Source organism: Lepidochelys kempii, chromosome 3 (genome assembly GCF_965140265.1).
Source record: "Lepidochelys kempii isolate rLepKem1 chromosome 3, rLepKem1.hap2, whole genome shotgun sequence".
Taxonomy (NCBI): domain Eukaryota; kingdom Metazoa; phylum Chordata; order Testudines; family Cheloniidae; genus Lepidochelys; species Lepidochelys kempii.
In genome coordinates this window covers 68,793,967-68,816,453 of record NC_133258.1, presented here as the reverse complement: position 1 = coordinate 68,816,453, position 22,487 = coordinate 68,793,967, and the positions used below count along the sequence as shown (strand labels likewise).

Here is a 22,487-nt window from a genome sequence, read left to right as displayed (position 1 = left end):
CTCTCAGGATTCCTGAGTTCAGTTCCAGGTTCTGAAGGGGAGCTTGCTACAGTGGTTGTGGACCCTTCTGTTCCTGTGCCCTCACCTTGTTCCTGTCCTCTTCTGTTCCTGCCCCTTCAGCCTCTGCTTCTATTTATCCCCACTCCCTGGGTCCTTCCCTCTTCCTCTGTTCGCTGTACCCTCTGGCTCCTGCAGCCTCTTCATCTACTCTGCACTCAAATTTGCTGCTCATCCTTCACACTGGCTATGTGCCAGACAGGGAGCACAGATAGTGCAGGAAGGACAGTTTCACTGCTCTTAGTCCTGTGTTCCATACCACAGTGAAGCCCAGCAGCTGGGAGGAGTAATTGCAGGGAAGATCCTGCTAAGCCCCTGGAACCCTGGGCTGAAGCATGCCCAGTGAAGTTGGAATCATCAGAATATTTACCTGCCAAACTCTGTCAAGCCTCTAGTAAGCATGTGAAAGCTGAGATTTTTCAAAGGGTCATAAATTGGTAAAATTTGGATAATTTTCACAGAGATGGCAAAAAAGCACTTTCCTGGTGTCAAATTTTAAGTCTCTCTGAAGCACAGAGGTGCTAGAGATTTTGAACTGAACATTTGTTTAAAAAAAAAATAAACATGGGCAAAACAATGTATTTTTTCCTAATCTCATTCTTGGAAACTGCTGAACTGTGTTAGCTGAAACTTCTCCCTCCAAATCAGCCTCACATGAACACCCACTGTGGATTTGGCAAATGCTTGACTAAGTCATAAGCAACGGAAAACAGGGTCTTATGATTGAAAGTATCCGGCAACCTTAACTATAGATGGTGCTACCAGCTCTGCCTGTAAATATAACAAGAGCTACCCTTTCAGCAACACTTAAAATATGTTTTGGCAAAACAGGACAGCATCATAGTGGCCTTAACTTCTAAATTTTTGTATATGATTCAAAAATTTGATTATGATCACCCATTATTAATCAATTCCAGTAAATTTTCCATAGTATTTTTGGCTTTTAAAGCATTGAAATTATTCTCATTTGTCATATTAAATGTTGCAGATCTTAAAAGTGGAATACAGAACTCACTTTTGGAGGACTTCTGCTATTTATGTTATGTTTAAAAGATATCTTAAATGGGAGATTGTCTTCAGTGATTTGTGTAAACAGCAGCAAGTGTGGCTTCAACAAACCTAGTCGAGCTTTATGTTGTTGTCATTTGTTCAGTTGTTACATGATGATTGCAAACAGATTTACTTGAAAAGATTTTTACCGCTTAATTTTTTTTTGGTAGAAGCTAGTTTAACAAGGAATATTTGGGTTGAATAATGTCTTTTTTGTTTTTCTTCCCCGTCTCTCTTCCCTGAAGGCCAATGGCAGGTTTGAAGTAGGGAAGAAAATTTGTTTAAGCATCTCAGGACATCACCCTGAAACGTGGCAGCCTTCATGGAGTAGTGAGTATTACTTAATATTCAGTGTAATTCTTCTTCAGCAAAACATTGATGGACACCAACAAAACTAGTTTTCAGAATTATGTTCTTTGTGAAATTATCCATTATCTTATTTCAGTTTTATACTGTGCTCATCAGCATATCATTAAGCACAGTGCTTGATATATGGGCCAATCTCTGATGACATGCAGAGGAATTTCTTCTACTTACTCCCCTGACCTCAAGGAGACACTGGAAATAACATTGTTTCAGTTTCTGTCCCTTATAGAGAAATAAGTAGAATGGTGAGAAGAGGCACATGGTTTTAGTGTTATCATTTTTCCTGGATAAGTTGATGATTAAACTTTGAATTTAATGCATTTCTATTAAGCTCACTTAAAGTTTCTTTGTAAACAAATCTTAGTTGAATTGACTATGGAATCAGTATCTTATTATTGTATCTATTGATCACAGGACTAAAAAAAAATAAATTCTAAGACAATATTATATTTGCTGAATGCCAACTAAGTGTATGTTTCTTCAGGGGTAAGGTAAAGGGTGAGTAGGAGTCGCTGTGAGCACTTCCTCTCCTGTTTCAATCTAATTTAACCATTCATGCCACATTCTGTTCAGGTTAGCAGGGCTGACCTTTAGGGTCTGAAAACTCCAGAGCTATGCCCTAACTCCATTTTCTGACCAACATAGATGTCCATATTAATCTCCATTTTTAAGCAAAATAGGAAAAATAGCCACTGAATTTGTGGAGGTCACCTTGGTGTAAATTAATCACTATGGTTGAAAGTATATCACCCTAATTTTCCAAAAACAACATGGGTTATTACAGTTTCCACCACAGTTGCCTGGAACTAGCCATTGCGGCCTGTATAGCCCATGATCATAAGTCCCATGTGGTGTTGGGTTTTTTTGTGGATGCCAGGATTATGGCTACCACTGACACTAGGCTGCCTTGAGTTCTGCAGATGAAATGGTTCCTCTGCTGAGTTGGCAAGATAGTCTCTGGCGCAAGGAGGGATACTGCACAGTTGCAAGCAGCCAAGCCAAAGCATACAGAAGTAGGAAGGCTGTTTCCCCTCAACTTGAGCAGCAACTATAGCATACTGGAAGGTGGAACCAGGCCTCCCACCCACCCTCACCAGCACCCTTCCTCAGTCTTGTGAAAAGAGTGGAAAACAGGAAGCACCATAGGAGAAGAAATCTCATAGGGAGAGAGTAAAGGGGGCTGATCTCAAGGGAGAAAAAAGGATGGGGTACCCAGGAAGGGGAAAGGTAAGGTGGTATGTTTAAGATCAGTGAAGGGATGTGAATTGCTGTGAGAGGGAGGTATAGGGAGGACTTGGAAGAGACAATGGAATACTGATGGGCTCAAGGGGGTGGGAGATCAAGAGAAGTATGGTGAACTATTGATATTTATTTGCTCCAGGTAAACAAGCAGGTAGAATTTTACAAGGCTGTGTATATAAAACATTCTGAGTGTTGTTTTAAATTTATAGTTATGAAAAATACTTCGAATCCTTTACTTCCTAGTCTGGTCACTTTAAGTTTTCCTTCTGAATCAGCTTGAATAGTGATCTAGGTTGGATATTAGGAAAAACTATGTCACTAGGAGGGTGGTGAAACACTGGAATGGGTTACCTAGGGAGGTGGTAGAATCTCCATCCTTAGGGTTTTTAAGGCATGGCTTGACAAAGCCGTGGCTGGGATGATTTAGTTGGGATTGGTCCTGCTTTGAGCAGGGGGTTGGACTAGATGACCTCCTGAGGTCTCTTTCATCCCAGATATTCTATGTGTAGTGTTTCAGAGTAGCAGCCGTGTTAGTCTGTATTCGCAAAAAGAAAAGGAGTACTAGTGGCACCTTAGAGACTAACCAATTTATTTGAGCATAAGCTTTTGTGAGCTACAGCTCACTTCATTGGATGCATTCCGATGAAGTGAGCTGTAGCTCATGAAAGCTTATGCTCAAATAAATTGGTTAGTCTCTAAGGTGCCACTAGTACTCCTTTTCTTTATGTGTAGTGTGTGGTCAACTGAGTAACATGGTTTGTAATTCTGAAATGGCACTCTGTACTAAATGAACTCTAAAAGGAGAGGGGAGGATCCAACACCCTGAGTTTAAAATGACTGAATGGTTTTTGCTTTTTGTAAGTCTCACTGCACTATACTACTTATACATTTCCCTGAAGTGGGAAGAGGAGGAATCATGCCGCAGGATGCATTGCACAAGACCACATCTTTTTGCGTTTTCCACCCTCATCTATCACTTGTTTGTTTTTATGCCATATTGTTAATCATTTGTCCCTACCTTGGATATAAATTGCACACTAAAATATACTGAAAGGATTAAATTCTATGACCAGAGTATTGTGGAAAACCAGGGCTCATAGAACTGTGCATGAATCGGCATGTTCTCCTGAAGCAAAATTACAGCTATGAACATTTTGAGGCTGCAGAATCTCAGGGGTTCTATGAGCAGACCAATTTTTCAGTCTCTGCTTAATAGCTTTTAAACTTTTTTCAGCAATTGTGGAGGGCTTTTGTGGGCAGTATATATGCTGCTGTGGTATTTATTATCTGTGGGCTTGTATGTTAATTTTCTTAGGTATTATCCAACTGAATAGCACTTCTGTAATTGCCTATTTATTTAATGACAGGTTTCAGAGTAACTATATAAGTTTTTATATAGGCATTCTTTTATCATATATAATAAACAATTGTAATAAATCAAAAGAAGAAACATGTACACATGACAGGTATGTTATGTTCATTGCAGACACACAGAAAAACTAGTCCTTCTCCCGATGTGCTGACAATCTAAGGCCCAAATTCAGCAAATAACTGTACATGGGCCATGCCAAGTTAATCTCCTTGTTATGGTCCTTTTCCACTCTATTTCCTCCCTCCTTGTTTTGAACTCAACTGTTCATTTTGATCAATTATTTCTATGGGCCTTAGCCTTCCTTTTCAGTCTTTGTCCTCTGCCCCCTTCCATCAGCCATCACCTCACCATCTCCCCTTACGTAACCCTTCCATCTGTGACTCCTTGCCATAAAAGAAAAGGGATTTTTTTTGTGTTCTCCTTATTTTTCGAAACTTTCTTCAGTCTTCAGACAGAATGGAATCTTGTAGACAAACTCATTACCGCCCCCCCCCCCCCGGTCCCAAGTCTAGACTCAGTTAAGTAACAATTCTGGGAAAAACTTAATTTGAATCTTTATTTTTTTTCCAATTTCAGTAAGAACAGCTTTACTAGCCATTATTGGTTTTATGCCAACCAAAGGAGAGGGAGCCATAGGATCCCTGGACTACACACCTGAGGAAAGAAGAGCACTTGCCAAGAAGTAAGTCTTATTTTTTTTTAACATCTCCAACAATTTTTAATATAAAAATCATAGATCTGTAGGAAAGAGGATTTCCTTTCTTCTGATCTGAATAATCACTTCTAGGATTGTCAGTCAATTAGAAATAAGTAACTATATATCAGGATTATTATTATTGTTAATTTATTTCTTCAATGCCAACAGTATGCTTGTATCACTGTGATTACATTTCTGGTCTTGTTTCTTTGTCCAAGTTTGTTTTGCCTTCAACATTAATTCCCTTTAATAACTTTTGTCTGTGAAGACTTTCTTTCTGCACATCAGGCTTATAGGCTGTTACCTTATCCTGTAACATCTATGAGGAAATGGTAGGCGTGCTAATGCCATCTGTACATTTGTCACTGCAGCCCAACAGAATGTCTTGCCGAACTGATTTCTTCCTAATAAAGAGAGAAGTAAAACGAAAGTGAGAGTTTTCAGGACCAGTGTCTGGTCTCAGAGGTCTAATTGCAGAATTAAGGAAGTGGATCAATGGATCTTCATTTTGCATATCAAGGCAAGATCCCTTGCTCACCCTCAGAGCTTCTTAACTGGACCTTTTTGAAATTCCAGTTCTAACGAACGGAAAATCTAAATTGCCTTATTACCTTAAAGGTGAAATGGTTCTATGGAATCACTACCTTTATGTGTTATAGTAGGACTTGAATAATAAATATAGCTCTTAGAAGCAGGCAGTAATAGAAATTTGTTGGTGACTAGTTTTCTCCTAAGCAGCATTGTCTCTTAAACAACAACAACCCCTTATTCTCTTCCATGCCTTGCCATTCAGAAGATTTAGAGTCTGGCATATACAGCCAAAAGACCTAACATCGCAATTGAAGGTTGATGTGACTTTCAATTTCTAGAAGGGGTGAAGACAAAGTCTGTGTTTTAGCATTGAGAAAAATGTTTCAGCTACTGTTCAGAAAAATGCTAAGTGCACAGTGTCTGGAGCCCAGTAGAAGGCTGTTCTGTTTGTGCTCTCTAGGACTTTATTCTGAAGGAAAATGTAATCTCTAAGAAAGGTATTGGCAAAAAGGGATGCTTTATGATGTATTTGCAAAGTGCTTAACAATCGCTTATATGTAGGTGTTTGATATATTACATGGCTAGAACTCTATGGATGAATTTACAGGATATGCAGAGCACTATTTCTGACCAGAAATTCATTTCATGGAAGTTTCTAAAGAAAGTGGACCTTAGTCTTTTGGTATTTGGCTTCCTGAATGTTGCAGTCTTACTCTTAAATAAGATTTTCATTAATGTTATGCGTTCAGAAGCGACAGCAGTTTGGGCAGTGTGGTTGAATGAACAATGTGAAATGTTGTCCTAAATTACATCACCTCTGCCTGCCCATTCCAGAGGATTGATTCAGTAGTTTTTTAAGTAAGGACTCAGCATTGGACAAAAGGCTGGAGATTTATTACCTTAACACTCCTGAGATGCCTTCCGGCCTGTGTGTGGGAGAAAACCTGCTTCTCTTCCTTTGGTCAGACTTTAGACCATGATGTTAGTGAATATCCATGTTTCCTAATATGTTAATATATTCATTTCACAATTATATTAATCACCAATGTGTCATTAGCTTTCATAAAAGACTTTGCTTGATACACTTTTTTATAATACAATAATATTTAAGGTTAAGAGTTTGTCACTGTTATTTTTAGTAAAAGTCAGAAACAGGTCACGGGCCATAAAAAAAAAATACACAGAAGCCTGTGACCTGTCATTGACTTTTACTAAAAATAATTGTGACAAAATGGGGGATGAGGGCTTAAACCTGGCTCCGGGAGGGGAAATAGGGGGAGGGGGTCCAGCACCTGCCACTGCTGTGGCTGACGGCTCTGGGCTCCCCCTCGGAGCTGCGGGGCCAGTGGCAGGGAGCTGTGGGGTCCCCTGCTGCCACAGGTCCCCCCGCTGCCAGTGGTGGCTCAGAGCTCTGCCCTTGGTCGCCCGCAGTGGCTGGGAGCTGCAAAGTTGGTGTCTTGGAGCTCCGGGTCCCTCCACTGCCCACAGCAGCCAAGAGGTGCAGTGGCCCCTTACTGCCTGCGGTGGCTCAGAGCTCCAGGGCCTCCTCTGGCTAACAGCTCCAGCCGTACCACCTTGGGGCTGAAGCGGAAAGTGTCTTGGAGGTCTCTGGAAGCTATGGAATCTGTGACTTAAGTGAACTCCGTGACATAAACTTGCCATTAGTAATGTTGTGTACTGTCAGTTGATTATATTACTTATCATTTGAAGTTCGATCCCCTGTTTTTATAGTTCAGAGGCTATTCACTAGGTTGATGGCTTTCTTTACCTTTTATGTAAATATGCCTTCATTGTCTCTGTCTGATGATGAGGCTGGTCAGACAATTACACATTCCTTTATCTAGGGCTGAGTCGGCTTATGTATTGCTTGTCAAACAAATTTTAAAACATAATTCTAGCATGTATCCATAACTCTTTGTGCACACCCCATACATTCATCATGCAAGAATATTAGTGATCAGTGAGTTACTAGTTTTCCATTGATCTCTTACATAACTCCTTTTAGATACAGATGATGACAGCAGAGTGTGAGGTGTAATGAATATGTCAGTGGGCCTTGGTGTCATACCCCCATGTTTATTTTTCAAGGAGCCTTGACTTTGCTCCTTTTATCATGCCATCCTCTACACACAGAACACATTACTTCATGTGATTAAAAAAGTCACTACATTCTCCATTAAGTCCTTCCTTAAGACCCATTTATTGCAATGATGTCTGCAATAAATTAGCCAGTTAGTTATGATTAGGTAGCTGGAGATAGTATATTTGCACTGTGTTGATATTCCTCTTTTCCTCCCTTCATGTGTTGCTTTTCTCCTTAGATTGTAGCTTTTTCAGATGTGTACTGTGTCTAGCTTATTGTGGGTGCTACCAAAATTCAAATACTAAATTTTCTCTGCTTTATGCCTCTCTTCCCCCGATGGTCTGTATTGGTAGGAATATGAAATTAGCTGACCTTTTCCATCTCTAGATTCTATGAGAGCCCAGTGATTTTATTTGCTCTTGTTGGCCAGAAGGTTTCACTCTTTAGCCTGCTTCACTCTTTAGCCCCATTGTACAAACTTCTGGTTCTCAATCTTCTTTTGCAAAGTACTTGTACTCCAGAAATAAGAATGTCTTTTGGTGTTGTCTTGCCTTCTGAGAAAAGAGCATTTAGAAAATTAAATATGTTATCTACAAAGATCTATATCAGCATTTACTCCAAATGCTTTATTTGGGACTCATTGTAGAGAGTATCATGTTTATGTTTTTTGCCTGCATGTTGTACAAGTCCAAGAATGTTTGTCAAAGAAAATACCTGATTCTGATAGTGTTACATTTCTGTCAGCATCATGTGGACAAAGTATGGGTTCATCTGTTGTTCATTCTTTAAGGTCATAGTTTAGATTATAGCACAGGCTAAATTGCAGGGTAGGGAAAAGAGATGGCTGGAGTTAATATAAGGTACAAGAGGATAAGTACCAAGAACTTACCTGTGGGTGTGGGTGGCTGTGGTGGGGGACGAAGGGAGAGAGAAGTGTATAACAGACACTGTCTATAGTATGATAGAATCATAGAAATGTAGATCTGCAAATGACATCAAGCGGTCATCTAGTCCCTCCTCCTGCAGTGAGGCAGGACAGAGTATAGCTAGACCATTCCTGACAGGTGTTTTCTAACCTGTTGCTAAAAACCTCCAATGTGGGGGGTAGGGGGGGGGTGTTCCACAGCTTCTCTTGGTAACCTGTTATGGAACTTAACTATACTTATAATTAAAAGTTTTTCTTAATCCCTAACCTAAATTTCCCATGTTACAGATTAAGCCCATTATTACTTGTCCTACCTTCTGTGGACATAGAGAACAATTGATCATTATCTTCTGTATAACATCCTTTAATATATGTGAAAACTGTTATTAGATTCCCCCTCCAAGTTGTCTTTTCTCAAGACTAAACATGCCAAGTTTTTTTAACCTTTCCTCATGGGTCAGGTTTTCTAAGCTTTTTATCATTTTTGTTGCTCTCATCTGGACTCTGTCCAATTTGTCCACATCTTCCATAAAGTGTGGCACCTAGAACTAGAGGCAGCCCCACCTGGAGTACTCACCAGTGCTGAGTAGAGTTGAACAGGTCTCTCCTGTGTCTTGCATATGACACCCTTGTTAATACATCCCGAAATGATTTTTCTCAATTGCATCATATTGACTTATATTGACTTTTGGGTTCATTGTTACCTACAGATTCTTTTCAGCAGTACTACCACCTAGCTAGTTATTCTGCATTTGATTTTTTTCCTTCCTAAGTGTAGCACTTTGCACTTGTCTTTATTGAATTTCATCTTGTTGACTTCAGGCCAGTTTCTCCAATTTGTCAAGATCCCTTTGAATTCAAATCCTGTGCTCCAAAGGGCCTGCTAGCCCTCCTAGCTTGGTGTCATCCACTAATTGTATAACCATACTATGTATTCCATTATCCAACTTTATGAAAATACTGAATAGTACTGGACCCAGGCAGACCCCCCTGTGGGACTAGATGCATCCTTCCAGCTAGACAATATGGGTTTTCAACCAGTAGAGCATCCACTTTATAAATACTTCATTTAGACTGTTTCCCTAGTTTCCTTATGAGAATGTAATGTATCAAAAACTTTACTAAAATCAAAACGTCAGATTGACAGCTTCCCACTATGCACTAGGGGCCAATAACCCTTTCAAAGAAGGCAATTAGTTTGGTCTGGCATGATTTTTTTCTTGACAAATCCATGTTGGCTATTCTTATTACACTATTATCCTCTAGGTGCTTACAAATTGTTTAATAATTTACTCTTAGACTTTAAGGCCAGAAGGGACCATCATGATCATCTAGTCTGACCACTTACACATTGCAGACCACAGAAACTCACCCACCCACTCCTGTAATAGACCTATCACCTCTGACTGAGTTACTGAACTCCTCAAATAATGATTTAAAGACTTCAAGTTACAGAGAATCCACCATTTACTCTAGTCTAAACCTGCAAGTGACCTGTGCCCCATGCTGCAGAGGAAGGCAGAAAATCCCCAGGGTCTCTGCCAGTGTGACCTGGGGGAAAATTCCTTCCCGATCCCAAATATGGCAGTCAGTTGGATCCTGAGCATTTCAGCAAGACCCACCAGCCAGACACATGGAAAGAATTTTCTGTAGTAGCTCAGAGCCCTCTCCATCTAGTGTCCCATCACCAGGTAATATTTGCTACTAGCAGTCATAGATCGGCTACTTACATTGTAGGAATCTCATCATTCCATCCCCTCTGTAAACTTATCAAGCTTAGTCTAGAAGCCAGTTAGGTTTTTTGTCCCCACTACTCCCCTTGGAAGGCTGTTCCAGAGCTTCACTCTTCTGATGGTTAGAAACCTTCATCTAATTTCAAGTCTAATTTGTTGATGGATAGTTTATATCCATTTGTTCTTGTGTCAACGTTGGTACTTAACTTTAACTCCTCTCCCTCTCTGGTATTTATTCCTCTGATGTATTTATAGAGAGCAATCCTATCTCCCTTCAGTCTTCATTTGATTAGGCTAAATAAGCCCAGCTCTCTTTTGAGGTAGGTTTTGCATTTCTCTGATCATCCTAGTAGCCCTTCTCTGCACCTGTTCCAGTTTGAATTCATCTTTCTTAAACATGGGAGACCAGAATTACACACAGCAGTCCAGATGAGATCTCATCAGTGCCTTGTATAATGGTACTAACGCTTCTCTATCTCTGCTGGAAATACCTTGCCTGGTGCATCCTAGGATTGCATTAGCCTTTTTCATGGCTACATCACATAGTCATCCTGTGATCAACCAATACACCTAGGTCTTTCGCCTCTGTGGCTTCCAACTGATAAGACCCCAGCTAATAGCAAAAATTCTTGCTGTTACTCCCTAAGTGCATGAACTTGCACTTTGCACTATTACATTTCTACCCATTTCTATTGCTCCATTTTTCAGGGTTGTCCAGGTCTTCTTGTATGATCTCTCAGTATCTTTCCAGGTATCGAAGTTAGGCTGATTGGCCTATAATTCTCTGGATCCTCTTTGTTCCCCTTTTAAAAGATAGGTACTTTGCCCGTCTCCAGTCCTCTGGGCCCTCACCTGTCCTCCATGAATTCTGGAAGATAATCACTGTTGGTTCCAAGATTGCTTCAGCTAGTTCCTTAAATACTTTAGGGTGAATTTCATCAGGCCCTGCTGAACTGAATACACCTAACTTATCTGAATCGTCTTTAATCTGTTCTTATTCGCGCTTGTGTTCCTTCCATCTTCTTGTTAATATTAATTGTGTTAAGCATCTAGTCACAACTAACATTTTTAATGAAGATTGACGCAAAATAGACTTTAAACACCTCAGCTTTCTTGGCGTTGTCTGTTATTAGCTCTCTTTACTCTCTTTTTATGTAGTGACCTGCATTTACCTTTATTTTTCTCTGGCGCCTAATGTATTTATAGAACCTTATTTTTATAGAGCTACTTATTGCCTTTTATGTCCTTTGCCAGGTGTAACTCATTTTGTGCCTTAGCCTTTCTGATTTTGTCTCTATATGCTTGCACTGTCCTTCTGTATTCATCCTTAACAATTTGTCCATATTTCAGCTTTTTGTAGGATTCCTTTTTGATTTTCAGGTCATTAAAGAGCTCCTTATGTAGCCATATTGCCCTCTTGCTGTTCTTCCTATTAGTTTGCAATTTTGCCTTTAATATTGTCTCTTTGCGAAACTGTCAGCTCTCCTGAACTCCTCCTTTTTCCCTTGTATTTTTTTCCCATGGGATCTTACCTAGCAAGTCCATTATCCTTATTTTGCTCCTCTCACTCTTTCCTTTCCTTAGAATCATGAAGTCTATCATTTCTTTATCACTTTGACCCAAGTTGCCCTCTTCCTTCAGATTCACATCCAATTCTTCCATGTTAGTCAAAAGCAAGTCTAAAATGGCTACCCCCCTGGTTAGTTCCTCTACCTTCTGAATCAAATTGTCCCCAACACATTCCAAGAACTAATTGGACATTTTGTATTTTGTTATATTACTTTTCCAACAGATATTTGGGTAGTTGAAGTCTGCCGTTACTACCAGGTCATGTGTCTTGGATATTTATGTTGGTTGTTCTAGAAATGCTGCTGCCTCCTTCTCCTGACTTGGTGGTCTACCGTGATGTTGTCCCTGTTTTTGATCCTTTTATCTTCACCCAGAGGCTTTCAGCTGGTCTGCCTCTCAGCTCCTTCTGGACTCAGAACAAGTGTATACATTCTTGATATACAATGCAACCCCTCCTCCCTTTTTTCCCCGCCTGTCCTTCCTGAACAATATAATACCCCTCAATATCAATATTCTAGTCATGAAATTTATCCAACCAAATTGGTGATGTCAATTAAGTCATAATTTTGCTTGTGTAGTAAGACTTCCAATTCTTCCTGTTTATTTCCTATACTCCTGGCATTTGTGTATAGACATGTAAAATGTTGAGAAGATTCTCCCACTGTTTTCCTTCTTGTTGATTCTATGAACCTATTGTAATTTTCCATTCCCATCCCCAACTTCGAGCCCTCCATCAAGGTCACGTTTTTTATACTTACTGTGTGGGATTTTGTCATTTGCCCTCTTTAAACCTAGTTTAAAGCCCTCCTGGCTAGGTTGGCAAGTTGGTGTTTGATGATATTTTTCCCTTTCTTCATCTGGTTGTTGCCATCTCTTCCCTCCAGTCCTCCTTCCTGGAGGAGCATCCCATGGTCAAGGAAGCCAAAGCTTCAAAACTCATTAGCTTCCTTGTTATTTTTTTTAAGTTTTGTGGAGAAATATAAAATACTCTGAAACTACTTCTAAATAATTTTTGGAAGGGTTAATTTAAAAACCAAAATCTTGGCTATATCTAAATGAGGGCTATTTGCTGTTTTGGTGTTTGGGTTTTTTTGTTTTGTTTTGTTTTGTTTTTTTGGTGTGTGCAACGGCCTGTCATTGAAAGTCTACTATTACCATCATATAATGAAAGATCCCATCATAACATACATGTGTAGTGTAATAGAGTCAATGCTGCGAGAGGAACCTTAAGTCTGAATTTAGTGGGTATAAAGTTTCTATGTTGTTGTAATACCATGGCTTTTTGCGTTATATATTTTGCTGGTTCTAATAATTAATTATTAATTAATTAATTAATTTATAACAGAGATAAAACAGCCATTAATAATGTTGGTAATATCTTTAATATAATAAGAGGCCACAGAAATATTATGAAAACTGGGAGTAAATATTTTCCCAAAATTACATCTAGGAAAGAGTATATCGAATTCTAAGCCCAGATTTTTCAACACTGCAGCCAATGATAGTTGCTACAGACTGATAGCATACTTTATTTTTTAACTGTTTATGCTAATTATGCTAATTATGATCCAAGTGCTTTGGTAGGTTGTCTTGTTAATGTTTTTCATTTTTCAAGAAAAACATTGTTTAAAACAAGAAAATCTCCATTTAAAACTATTTTACTTATCAGGTCACAGGATTTCTGCTGTGATATATGTGGCTCAGCAATGACGATAAGCCTGTTACCATTAACATCAGGAAGTGCTTCAAGCCAGGCTGATGAAGAGGCCAAGGAACTTGCCAGACAAATTAGCTTCAAGGTAGACTGACTGTTCGTAATTTTTCTTGGTTTGATCGCTTAATTTGAGGAAACTGCAAATGTTGTGTTGCTATGAGGAAACAAAAACATTGAGAAAACGGTTACATTGTAACACAGCAGCACTGCATTGTATTGCTGTGCAGGAGACTTGGTTTCAGGGTAAGCTGTGGAAAACCAGACACTTTCCAAAGATGGTGCAGTTGGTTTCTGGGAAGACTCAAACTGATGTGTTGTCCGACACAAGCACCGACTGTGGTTCAGTGACAGTGGTAGCAAAGGTGATAGGAAAGATTGCCTAACTGTGTTGATGAAATTTTCCAAGCTTAGTTTAGTGTTTGCCCAAACATAAATACTTTTGAGAAGTTTAGAGAAACAGTTCTGATGATTTTTTTTGTATATGAAGAGAGTAAAACATATACTTTTTTCATTATGCACAAAAAAAATTGCACAAGCTGCACAGCTGAAGAGATTGAATGTAGAAAATTGGAATCTAGTATGGATAGGGTTCTTACCAGAAAGTGCCTTTTGGGTGGTACAGTGAAATCAGGTATTTGTTTAGCCAAGTATGATACTTAGAAATTAGCATGTCTTGCATGTACCATATGCTTTTCACTAAACTTAAGAAAGTGAGCCACTGAGGAAGACTCTGCTGTACATGGAGTCAGGGCTTTCTTAACTGTAGTGAAATTTCAGTGTTGCATCTTATGCAAAAGACTACCCATTGACTTCAGCATGGTCAGAATTTCACCCTATATCTCCAGTAGCACAGTTCCCCCTAGCACTGTGCTACGATATTGGTTTGGTCTAGAATCAAAGTGAATATTGCCACCTGCTAAACAACCAATACCAATTTTTGTAGCACTTATGTGTTCCTTAGCAGTCACCTTTCCAAATATGGACATGGCCTGATTCTGTTCATAATCATATTTTTCATATGAAGATCTCAAAATACTTTACAAAGGTGGGCTAAGGAGGAGAAATACAGGCACAGAGAGTTAAAAGGTGACTTGCAAAAGGCTAAAAATTGGACTGTGCCCTTTTTGGTTCTTTATGATGTATAAATCCTGAAAAGTGTGTGGGATTTTTTGTTCTTGTTTTTAAATACTACTAGTTTTTAACAATAGAAATATTAGGAATGTCAAGTCTGCTCTTTTTTGATTTAGCAGATTCTCTGGTGATTTCGGCTCACAATCCAGATTTTTCAGATCTCTTAATTGAAAGGTTATGGGAGTACAATCTTTTCACAAAACTATTTTAAAAATGTTTTTCTTAGGGCGTTGAGTTGAACAGGAATCTAACAAGCAAGCAAACAAATTCACCACATAGCCTAAATAAAAATCTCTTCCCCATTCAATGAAGTTTCACATTTTTAAAGATGATATCTATCTATCTATCTACCTACCTATCAGACTTATATGGCACCTGTCATCAGGGTATTTGTGTCTCACACTCTTTATGTACTTATTTATCCACACACCAAAGGGAAGTACTGTTATCCTCATTTTACAGATGGTGAATTGATGCACAGAGATACTAAGTGACTTGCTCAAAGTCACATAGGAAGTTTAGGGTAGAGAACGGAATTGAACCCAGGTCTCCCAAGTTCCAAGGTAGCAGCCTAACCACTGGACTATCCTTCCTCTCTACCTCATCATAAACCTACTACAGAACTAGTGGTCTATATACTTCTAGGAAAAAAATGGATTAGCAAGATCAGAATTTCTAATGTATAGCACAAGCCTCCCCAAACCCTTTCAAATTGCATTCACACATTAGAAGCAAAAAAGGGCACAATCCCAGTTTTTTTCTCCATGCATATTGCCTTTAAGTGGCTTACCCAAAGCCAGGAAACAAGACTGGCAAAGCCAGGCATACCTTCTGACTTCCAGTTTTCTGACTTGATTGGCTCACAGCCCCAGGTCAGATGGCAGGAGATGGTTCTATTTTCTTATTAACATTTGTCTGATACAGACTATTATTTTGGTACACACACACAAATTGTGGGAATTACCATTGAGGGGTGTAAAGAACCATTGGGATTTCTAAGAATGGATGTATTCCATGTTAGCATTTGGAATAAGTAAGAACTGTTGCTATACGCTCCTCAGGAAAAGCCTCAGTCTTCTGCAAAGTCCTATGTCCAAGCTATGTTCCTATGTAGTGCACTGTATGACATGCTATTGTTGTCTTGACCTACATTTGAACAAGTAGTATATTTGATATAAGTGAGTTACAAAAAGCCAGTCTATCTAAACATGAAGGGAATGGAATATATTGATCGGACAATCAGTGAATTGATCTAAAGTTTCATTCCAATTTTAAAAATAATAGGAAAAATTTCTAGATCACATGAAATGTAAGGTGTTCAGGACCTTGTAGTATCAGACAGAACAGCAAGGCATGACCAACGCGTGGGAATAAGAGCATAGAAGAGAAAAGGGTTACATTAAAATGTCAGGAGATAAGCTCTTGTTCTTTACACAACTTATTGGTTCCTAATCCCTTGCTTGTACTTTTTAATACTACTACTTATGTATGTATTTAATAAGATTGGAGAAAGCAAATTCAGTCGCTTGAGATTCAGACACAGGGCATGGGAAGTGTAGCATAGCACCCCTCTACCAAAGTACTTTATCTACACTGCATTCTGTGAATAAAATTGGTTCAGACCAGTTGTTTTTACTCATAGTTATGTGCCATTGGTAAACTGTTCAGCTCAGGAGAATGATGCTACTTTTTCTCCTCTGCAGTGACCCCATTACAAGTCCACATGGATGTGTCACGTTCTCTTGAATCTTCGAAGTGAGAACACTGTTAAACATGTAGCACTTCTCAATGTGAGACATTTTATAGATGCTAAGAAACAGTTAATATTTTGACTTTCTCTTATCCCTTTTGCACTGAAAATTAAGGGCCTAACCCTGTAATGTGCGAATGCCTCTTGTTCCCATTAGTATCAATTAGGTTGTAAAGCATTTAACACTTCACAAGATATTGGATTCTAATAGCATAGAAAATAAACAGTTTAATATTCTTGAGATGTTGAGAAGTAATATTTCTTATATCTTTATGAAATGAGATATTGTTTGGGGTTCCTCTAAGCTAGGATAACATCTCTGAAGAATTTCCATTCCAGATATGAGCCCCCTAAAGGCATTTTTTGTGCTTTTATAGTTTAAATAGCCAGCTGATGGCTGTTTGTCCCATCATGGTTGGTTGTGAGGCAGAAGAGACGCAAGATGTAGAGTGTTGACTTCTGCTTTGGTCCAGTTCAGCTTTTTCAAGAAAAATATGTGGCAGTTGAAAGCATGAAGGCCTAATGTTCAAGGAAAGCCTTTATATATGTTATACATTAGAAAAAATACTCTAAAACAATCAGTGCTTTCATAAGGATTCCCCAAAATGCTGTCAAAGTCAGTGAGACCATGTAAGAAATATAACTTTTAAAAAATGTTTGGCATTTATTTGAGGTAACTTTTTTTCTCCAAATTCGTTCCTTATCTTATACCCCTTTTGGATGTTAACGTCCACCATTATATACAAGCAAGTGAAACTAAAAATCAGAAATGCGTCTGCAGGTTTTTTATTTGTTTTTGTGCATCAGTAGACTTACTCCTTGTGAAAATTGTTCAGAATTGCAACACCGCAACAAATTCCAGAAACACTGTATATAGCTTAAACACAATTTGCATGTCTATTGATAAGGATTCGTAAATCTCATATGCTGTAAATGTTGAAACAGATGCTCCATAATAGATCAAATAAACTACATTAGAGTATATTATAACTAATTTGATCTCTCATCTGAAATGTACAAATGTATTCTCTTTAGGCTGAAATCAATTCATCCAGAAAGTCTATCACTGAATCCCCAAACACATCGGAATTGAACCACTCTGCCACCTTACCTGAGCTGCGACAGGATGGTATAAGTAGAGCATTCCAGAATCCAACCACCAGTGCAATGGTATGATATGTGTTTGATAAATCTTATTAGATGTGAGTGCATTTGCAAATGGAGGCCAGGATCTGAAAACCAAGCAATGTATAGACATGTCCAGAGAATTATTTAGCTGATATGAGACTTTCTTTAAGATTGTGGAATACTTAGTTGTGTAAGACTACATAATAAGATATACAGATAGGTAAATTTCCTTTTATTTATATGATGATAAGGAAAAAAACTTTTTCGTTACACTTTTAGTAAACACTTGAAATCAATACTTTGACCGAAGAGCAGTTAACAAAATAAACTATGTATACCAACGTAGAAATTATGTGAAGAGGACGTGCCACTGTTTAAAAAAAAATAAATTTTTTTTTGGCCCTGAGTCACCAATGACTAATGGGACTAATTATACTATAGGGCCAGGGGTTGCTTTATTTTCTTTCCAGCCACTATTCTTTCTCCTTCTTTTGCTTTATTTCCAAACTCACTGGCCCTGTCTAGGCTAGGATTTCAGATGTAATGTTAGCGCTTATCAGGAAAACCTAGCCTTTAGTTTGATTCTTTTAGCACATTAAAGACAACTGTGTCTTATCGAAAGTAGACTCTTAAAAGGTGTTAGTTAGCATGTGTTATGTAATCTTAAATTCTAGCCTAGACAAGGCCATGGAGTGGGCTGTCTGTAAGAGCTGTATTAATTTACTGACCTTACACTGAATGCCAGATCTGTGTACTCTAAACTGACTGTTATCCTCTGCATCTAAGTCATTTCTAAGCCAAGTCTCAAGGTGGATACTTCAACCTTGTCTTTTCTGCTTCCCTTGGTATGGCTTGTCACTTCCTCCTTGATATTCTGTCTTTTCTGAGCTTCTGTGGCACCGTCCTTTCATAGGTCTTCTACCTCTTTAGCTGCTCTTTTAGTGTTGCTCTTGGCAGTTTCCTCTTTATTCCCTCTCTGTTGGATTCCTCTGGGCTCTGTTCTTAGGCTCCCTCTTCTTTTCCCTGTGCACCCTATCCTAGGGCAACTTCATCCAGTTACATGGGTTTAATTATCAACTCTATACTTAAACGATTGTTGAGTAGACCTCTTTAGTTTAGATCTCTGCTCTGCACTTCAGTCTTGCACCTCTTTTTGTCTCAGTGATGTCTCTTAGATTATAAGATTTTTGAGGCAGGGACCGTATCTTCTTACTTGTATATAGAGAAACCATGATTGGGGCTTCACTCATCTAGATGACTTGACATAATCTCAGAATCAACATAGCCAAAACAGAGCTCTTAACCTTTTCTCCCCAAGAACCTCCACTAATTCCATTCTCTGTATTGGTTGATAACAGCACCATCACTCCTGTACCTGAGGCCCATCACGTGGAGATCATCTTTGACTTTGCCCTTTCCTTTCCTTTCCTCCTCCAGGCCATAATAAAATCGTGGCACTTCCATAACATTTACCAGAAACCCACCCTTTGCTGACCATCTCAACAGCCAAATTCCTCAGCTGCATCCTAATAAACAAACCTCAAATACTACAATCTCTTCCTAAATCTTTAAGATATTAAACACGCTTGCTCTTCAATGCACTCTCACATGCTGCCAGCCCATCCAAAACGTTGCACCTAATGTTTAGTCTAGAATTTACCTGTCACTTCAACCACTACCTGGAAGGCCCTGAATGCAATGGAACCAGTGGGAGGGAGGCAGGCTGCAGGAAGTCTATACACAGTCTGCACCTCCTGGGCATCACCATACCTTTTGTGGGGACTCCCATCATATAGTTGATTTTGCACTGGTGAATGCTGATCTGATGAATCCAGAACTATACAGATCCACGATACACTGAGATATGTATGCAGCTGCTGGAGAGGTTACGGCATTCTTTGGGCTGCTATCTATTAAGAAAGATTCTGCTTCCCAACACACAGAATGTTTACTCAGGCTGGATATTGAAGAGGATTTAGCCCTTAGTTACTTATGCATTTAATTTAAAAATGCCAAAGGATGCTCCTTGTGATAACTTCACATAGGGCAACAAAAGTGAAACAGTACCTTCCAACTATAGAGCTTTAAGAGTGAAGAGGACCATGAGAGGGCTAATACTTGAAGTAGATGCCACGAAGCAATGGAGTCTGTAGAAGCCATTTCTGAAAATTAGACCTAAGTGACCTTCCTAGATTTGCCCAGCAGTCTGTGGCAGAACTGGGATTAAAACCCAGATGTCCTGACTCCCAGTCCTTTGCCTTAACCACAAGAGCAGCCTTTCTCTTTTTCCATTTCTTCCATTAATTGCATGTTATAAATAAATTGATTATTTTCTTCTAGTGTTGCAGCATTCAGTAACTTGTATTATGTGTTGGTTAAAGATACACAAATGTTTGTGGTATCTGGATACTACTGTAGTTTATTAAGAAGGTTTCAAGAACTTTATCCTTTTACTTACTGTCCCAGTCTCTTGCACCAGAGTGTGATATTCTTATGTACAAGAGGCAAAGAAGTATGTCTGCTGCGATTTGCAGATTTTCTTTTAATTAAATAAGATTATGTTCCTGTTTTTATAATCTCTGCAATAAATTTGGCTAAGTAAATGAAAATCTTAATTCTTACCATTTTAAATAAATTGTGCACTTTATTATGCCATTTGCATATGAATACTGCCAGGGATAGGGCTTATATAACCCAGCCATTCTGGAACTGCCTAAGGCCTGGTACTGGGCCAGAGCACCTGCTGTTGTGACTGCTGCAAATGCAGTCTAAATTCACTGATAAATTGTAGACAAATCTCAGATAAGCTGTGGGTTTTTTTAGCAATGATGGGCTACAAATTGGTTTAAAAAAAAAAAGTCAGACCATCTGTTGCATCTTGCAGTGCACTTTCCAGCTAGGTGGAAATACAAACATGCTAATAGCATGCATTTTTCCACGATAAGGATTTCTTCCAGATTGTTCAGGTTCAGAATAAGTCATTTGATTATATTCTTTTTACCACAAATCCTGGCTCTTAAGAGTATTGAATTAATTAAAACTAATACACTAGAGCCAACAGAAATAATCACGGGCATTTTAGTGTTTAAATTGGAAAGGAAGTCTTTTTAAATAATAAGAGTTTAATTATTCCCATTTCTAATAATATTGTTTTCTTCAGTAGATTATCAGTTCTACTGCATGCATATTTTTTTTTCAGAGCAGTTGACATATGAAATGATTAAAGCTTTAAACTTACATAAACATTTATTTGTTGCATGTGATGGACTGCTGTCAAAAGTAGATTAATATTTTAAGGGATCAGATTGTCCATCTCTCTGCTCGTATTGCTTCACTGAACATATGTTTCAAAAGCTGCCCGTGTTTCTGAGCCACCACCATTTGGGAGTAGGAACCAGTTTAATTTCAGTCCATTTCAGTCACTGGGGAGTGAGGCATTGTCAAAGCTGAACCGAGGGAAAATGAGATGTGAAAAGTGAAGGGTTGTATTACAGGACCTGCTCTTATTCATTCCTAGGGTAAACTCATGCTGAAGCTAATAAAAGCCTACCCTGAGCAAAGATAGTAAAAATGGGCCCTGAGGCCCTGATCTGATACTAGGAAGGTGAGGTAATGAAATTCAGTTCCATTTTACTACCAGGCATTTTTTCTCTACCACGGCATATTTTTGTTCTCTGGGAAGGAGTTTCCTACTGAGGAATAGGACTGGGTGTTCTTCCTCCCTTACCATTTGAGAAAGTACGGCTCCCAACCTTACCTCAGAGGCATCCATTTCTAGTAAACTCCTTCTCGAAGTCTGGGTCTGCTAGCACCGGACTGCTGCAGAGGGCTGTCCTCAGATCTGCAAAAGCTTCTTCAGCCACGCAGGCCCATTTCACTATGTCTGGGCCCCAGGCTTTTGTGAGGTTTATCAATGGGTATGCTCCGGTAGCAAAGTGGGAAATGAATTGCCTGTAGTACCCAATAATCCCCAGAAATGCTGTGACCCATTTCTTCCAGGTCAGTTGAGGCCAACTTTGTATCACCTCTAGCTTGTTTAGCTGGGGTTTCACTGTGCCTCTCCCCACAATGTACCCAAGGTATTTGGCTTCCACTAGACCTATTGCACACTTGCAGGGATTCGCAGTGAGACCCACTGCCCTCAAGGTATCTAATACTGCTTCCACCTTTTCCAGGTGCATCTCATAGTTTGGGCTATGTATGACCACATCGTCCAAGTAAGTGGCAGCTTACTTGGCATGTGGATGTAACAGCTTATCCATGAGCCGCTGGAAGGTTGCAGGAGCCCTGTGCAATCCCAAAGGGAGGATGGTGTACTGGTACAATCCTTCTGGTGTCGAAAAAGCAGTTGGGGGTGGGGGGTGGTTTTTTTCGGCTTCCCTTGCCAGAGGAATTTACGAATACCCTTTGGTCAGGTTGAAGGGTGGACGAGAATTGTGCTTTCCGCAGTTGGTCAATTAGCTCACCTATTTGAGGTATGGCGTTGGCATCAAACTGGGATACCTTGTTTAATTTTCCAAAGTCATTCCAGAATTTCGTAATGCCATCTGGCTTAAGTACCAGAACGATTGCACTGGACCACTGACTTTGGGACTCCTCAATGACTCCTAGATCTGGAATGGTTTAACCTTCACCTATACTCCGGGATCTGTGATGATGACCTGTGGTTCTGCCTGGCTTCTCAGAGAACACGTGGTTTCATTCAGTCATTTTGATAACTTCTGCTCCTTGTTCAGGAGTCAATTGTGGGGATATTCTGGTGGCGTCTCTAGGGCGACCACATAAGCTTCTGTGTTTTGCCAGGGCTTCAATAGATTGACATGGTAGATCTGCTCCTGCTTCTGGTGATCAGGCTGTTAAATCTTATAATCAATCTCCCTGACAGCTTCTATTACTTCATATGGTCCCTTCTGTCTGTCCAGGAGCTTGCTTTCAACTGTGGGCACTAGCACCATTACCTGATTTCCCATCTGGAATTTGCGAACTTTTGCTTGGCTATTATAATAGGTCTTTTGAGCCTCTTGTGCTCTTTCCAGGTGTTCCCACACTATGGGGGAGACTTGGGCTTTTCGGTCCGACATCTGTATCACATGAGCAATGATGTTCCTCCTCTGGTAGGTGGTTCTTCCTAGTCCTCCT

At 39.4% G+C, this 22,487-nt stretch overlaps 1 protein-coding gene across 3 annotated transcripts in view; it reads left to right on the top strand.

Moving 5' to 3' along the window:
- UBE2J1 (ubiquitin conjugating enzyme E2 J1) overlaps window positions 1–22,487 on the top strand; it is a 65,457-nt gene that overhangs the window by 21,235 nt on the left and 21,735 nt on the right. For all 3 annotated transcript variants that reach the window (XM_073336717.1, XM_073336715.1, XM_073336716.1), the window contains 4 exons: window positions 1,353–1,437; window positions 4,664–4,769; window positions 13,295–13,424; window positions 17,256–17,390. In XM_073336717.1, coding sequence (XP_073192818.1) covers window positions 1,353–1,437; window positions 4,664–4,769; window positions 13,295–13,424; window positions 17,256–17,390 — 456 coding nt within the window. The remainder of the gene's footprint in view (window positions 1–1,352; window positions 1,438–4,663; window positions 4,770–13,294; window positions 13,425–17,255; window positions 17,391–22,487) is intronic.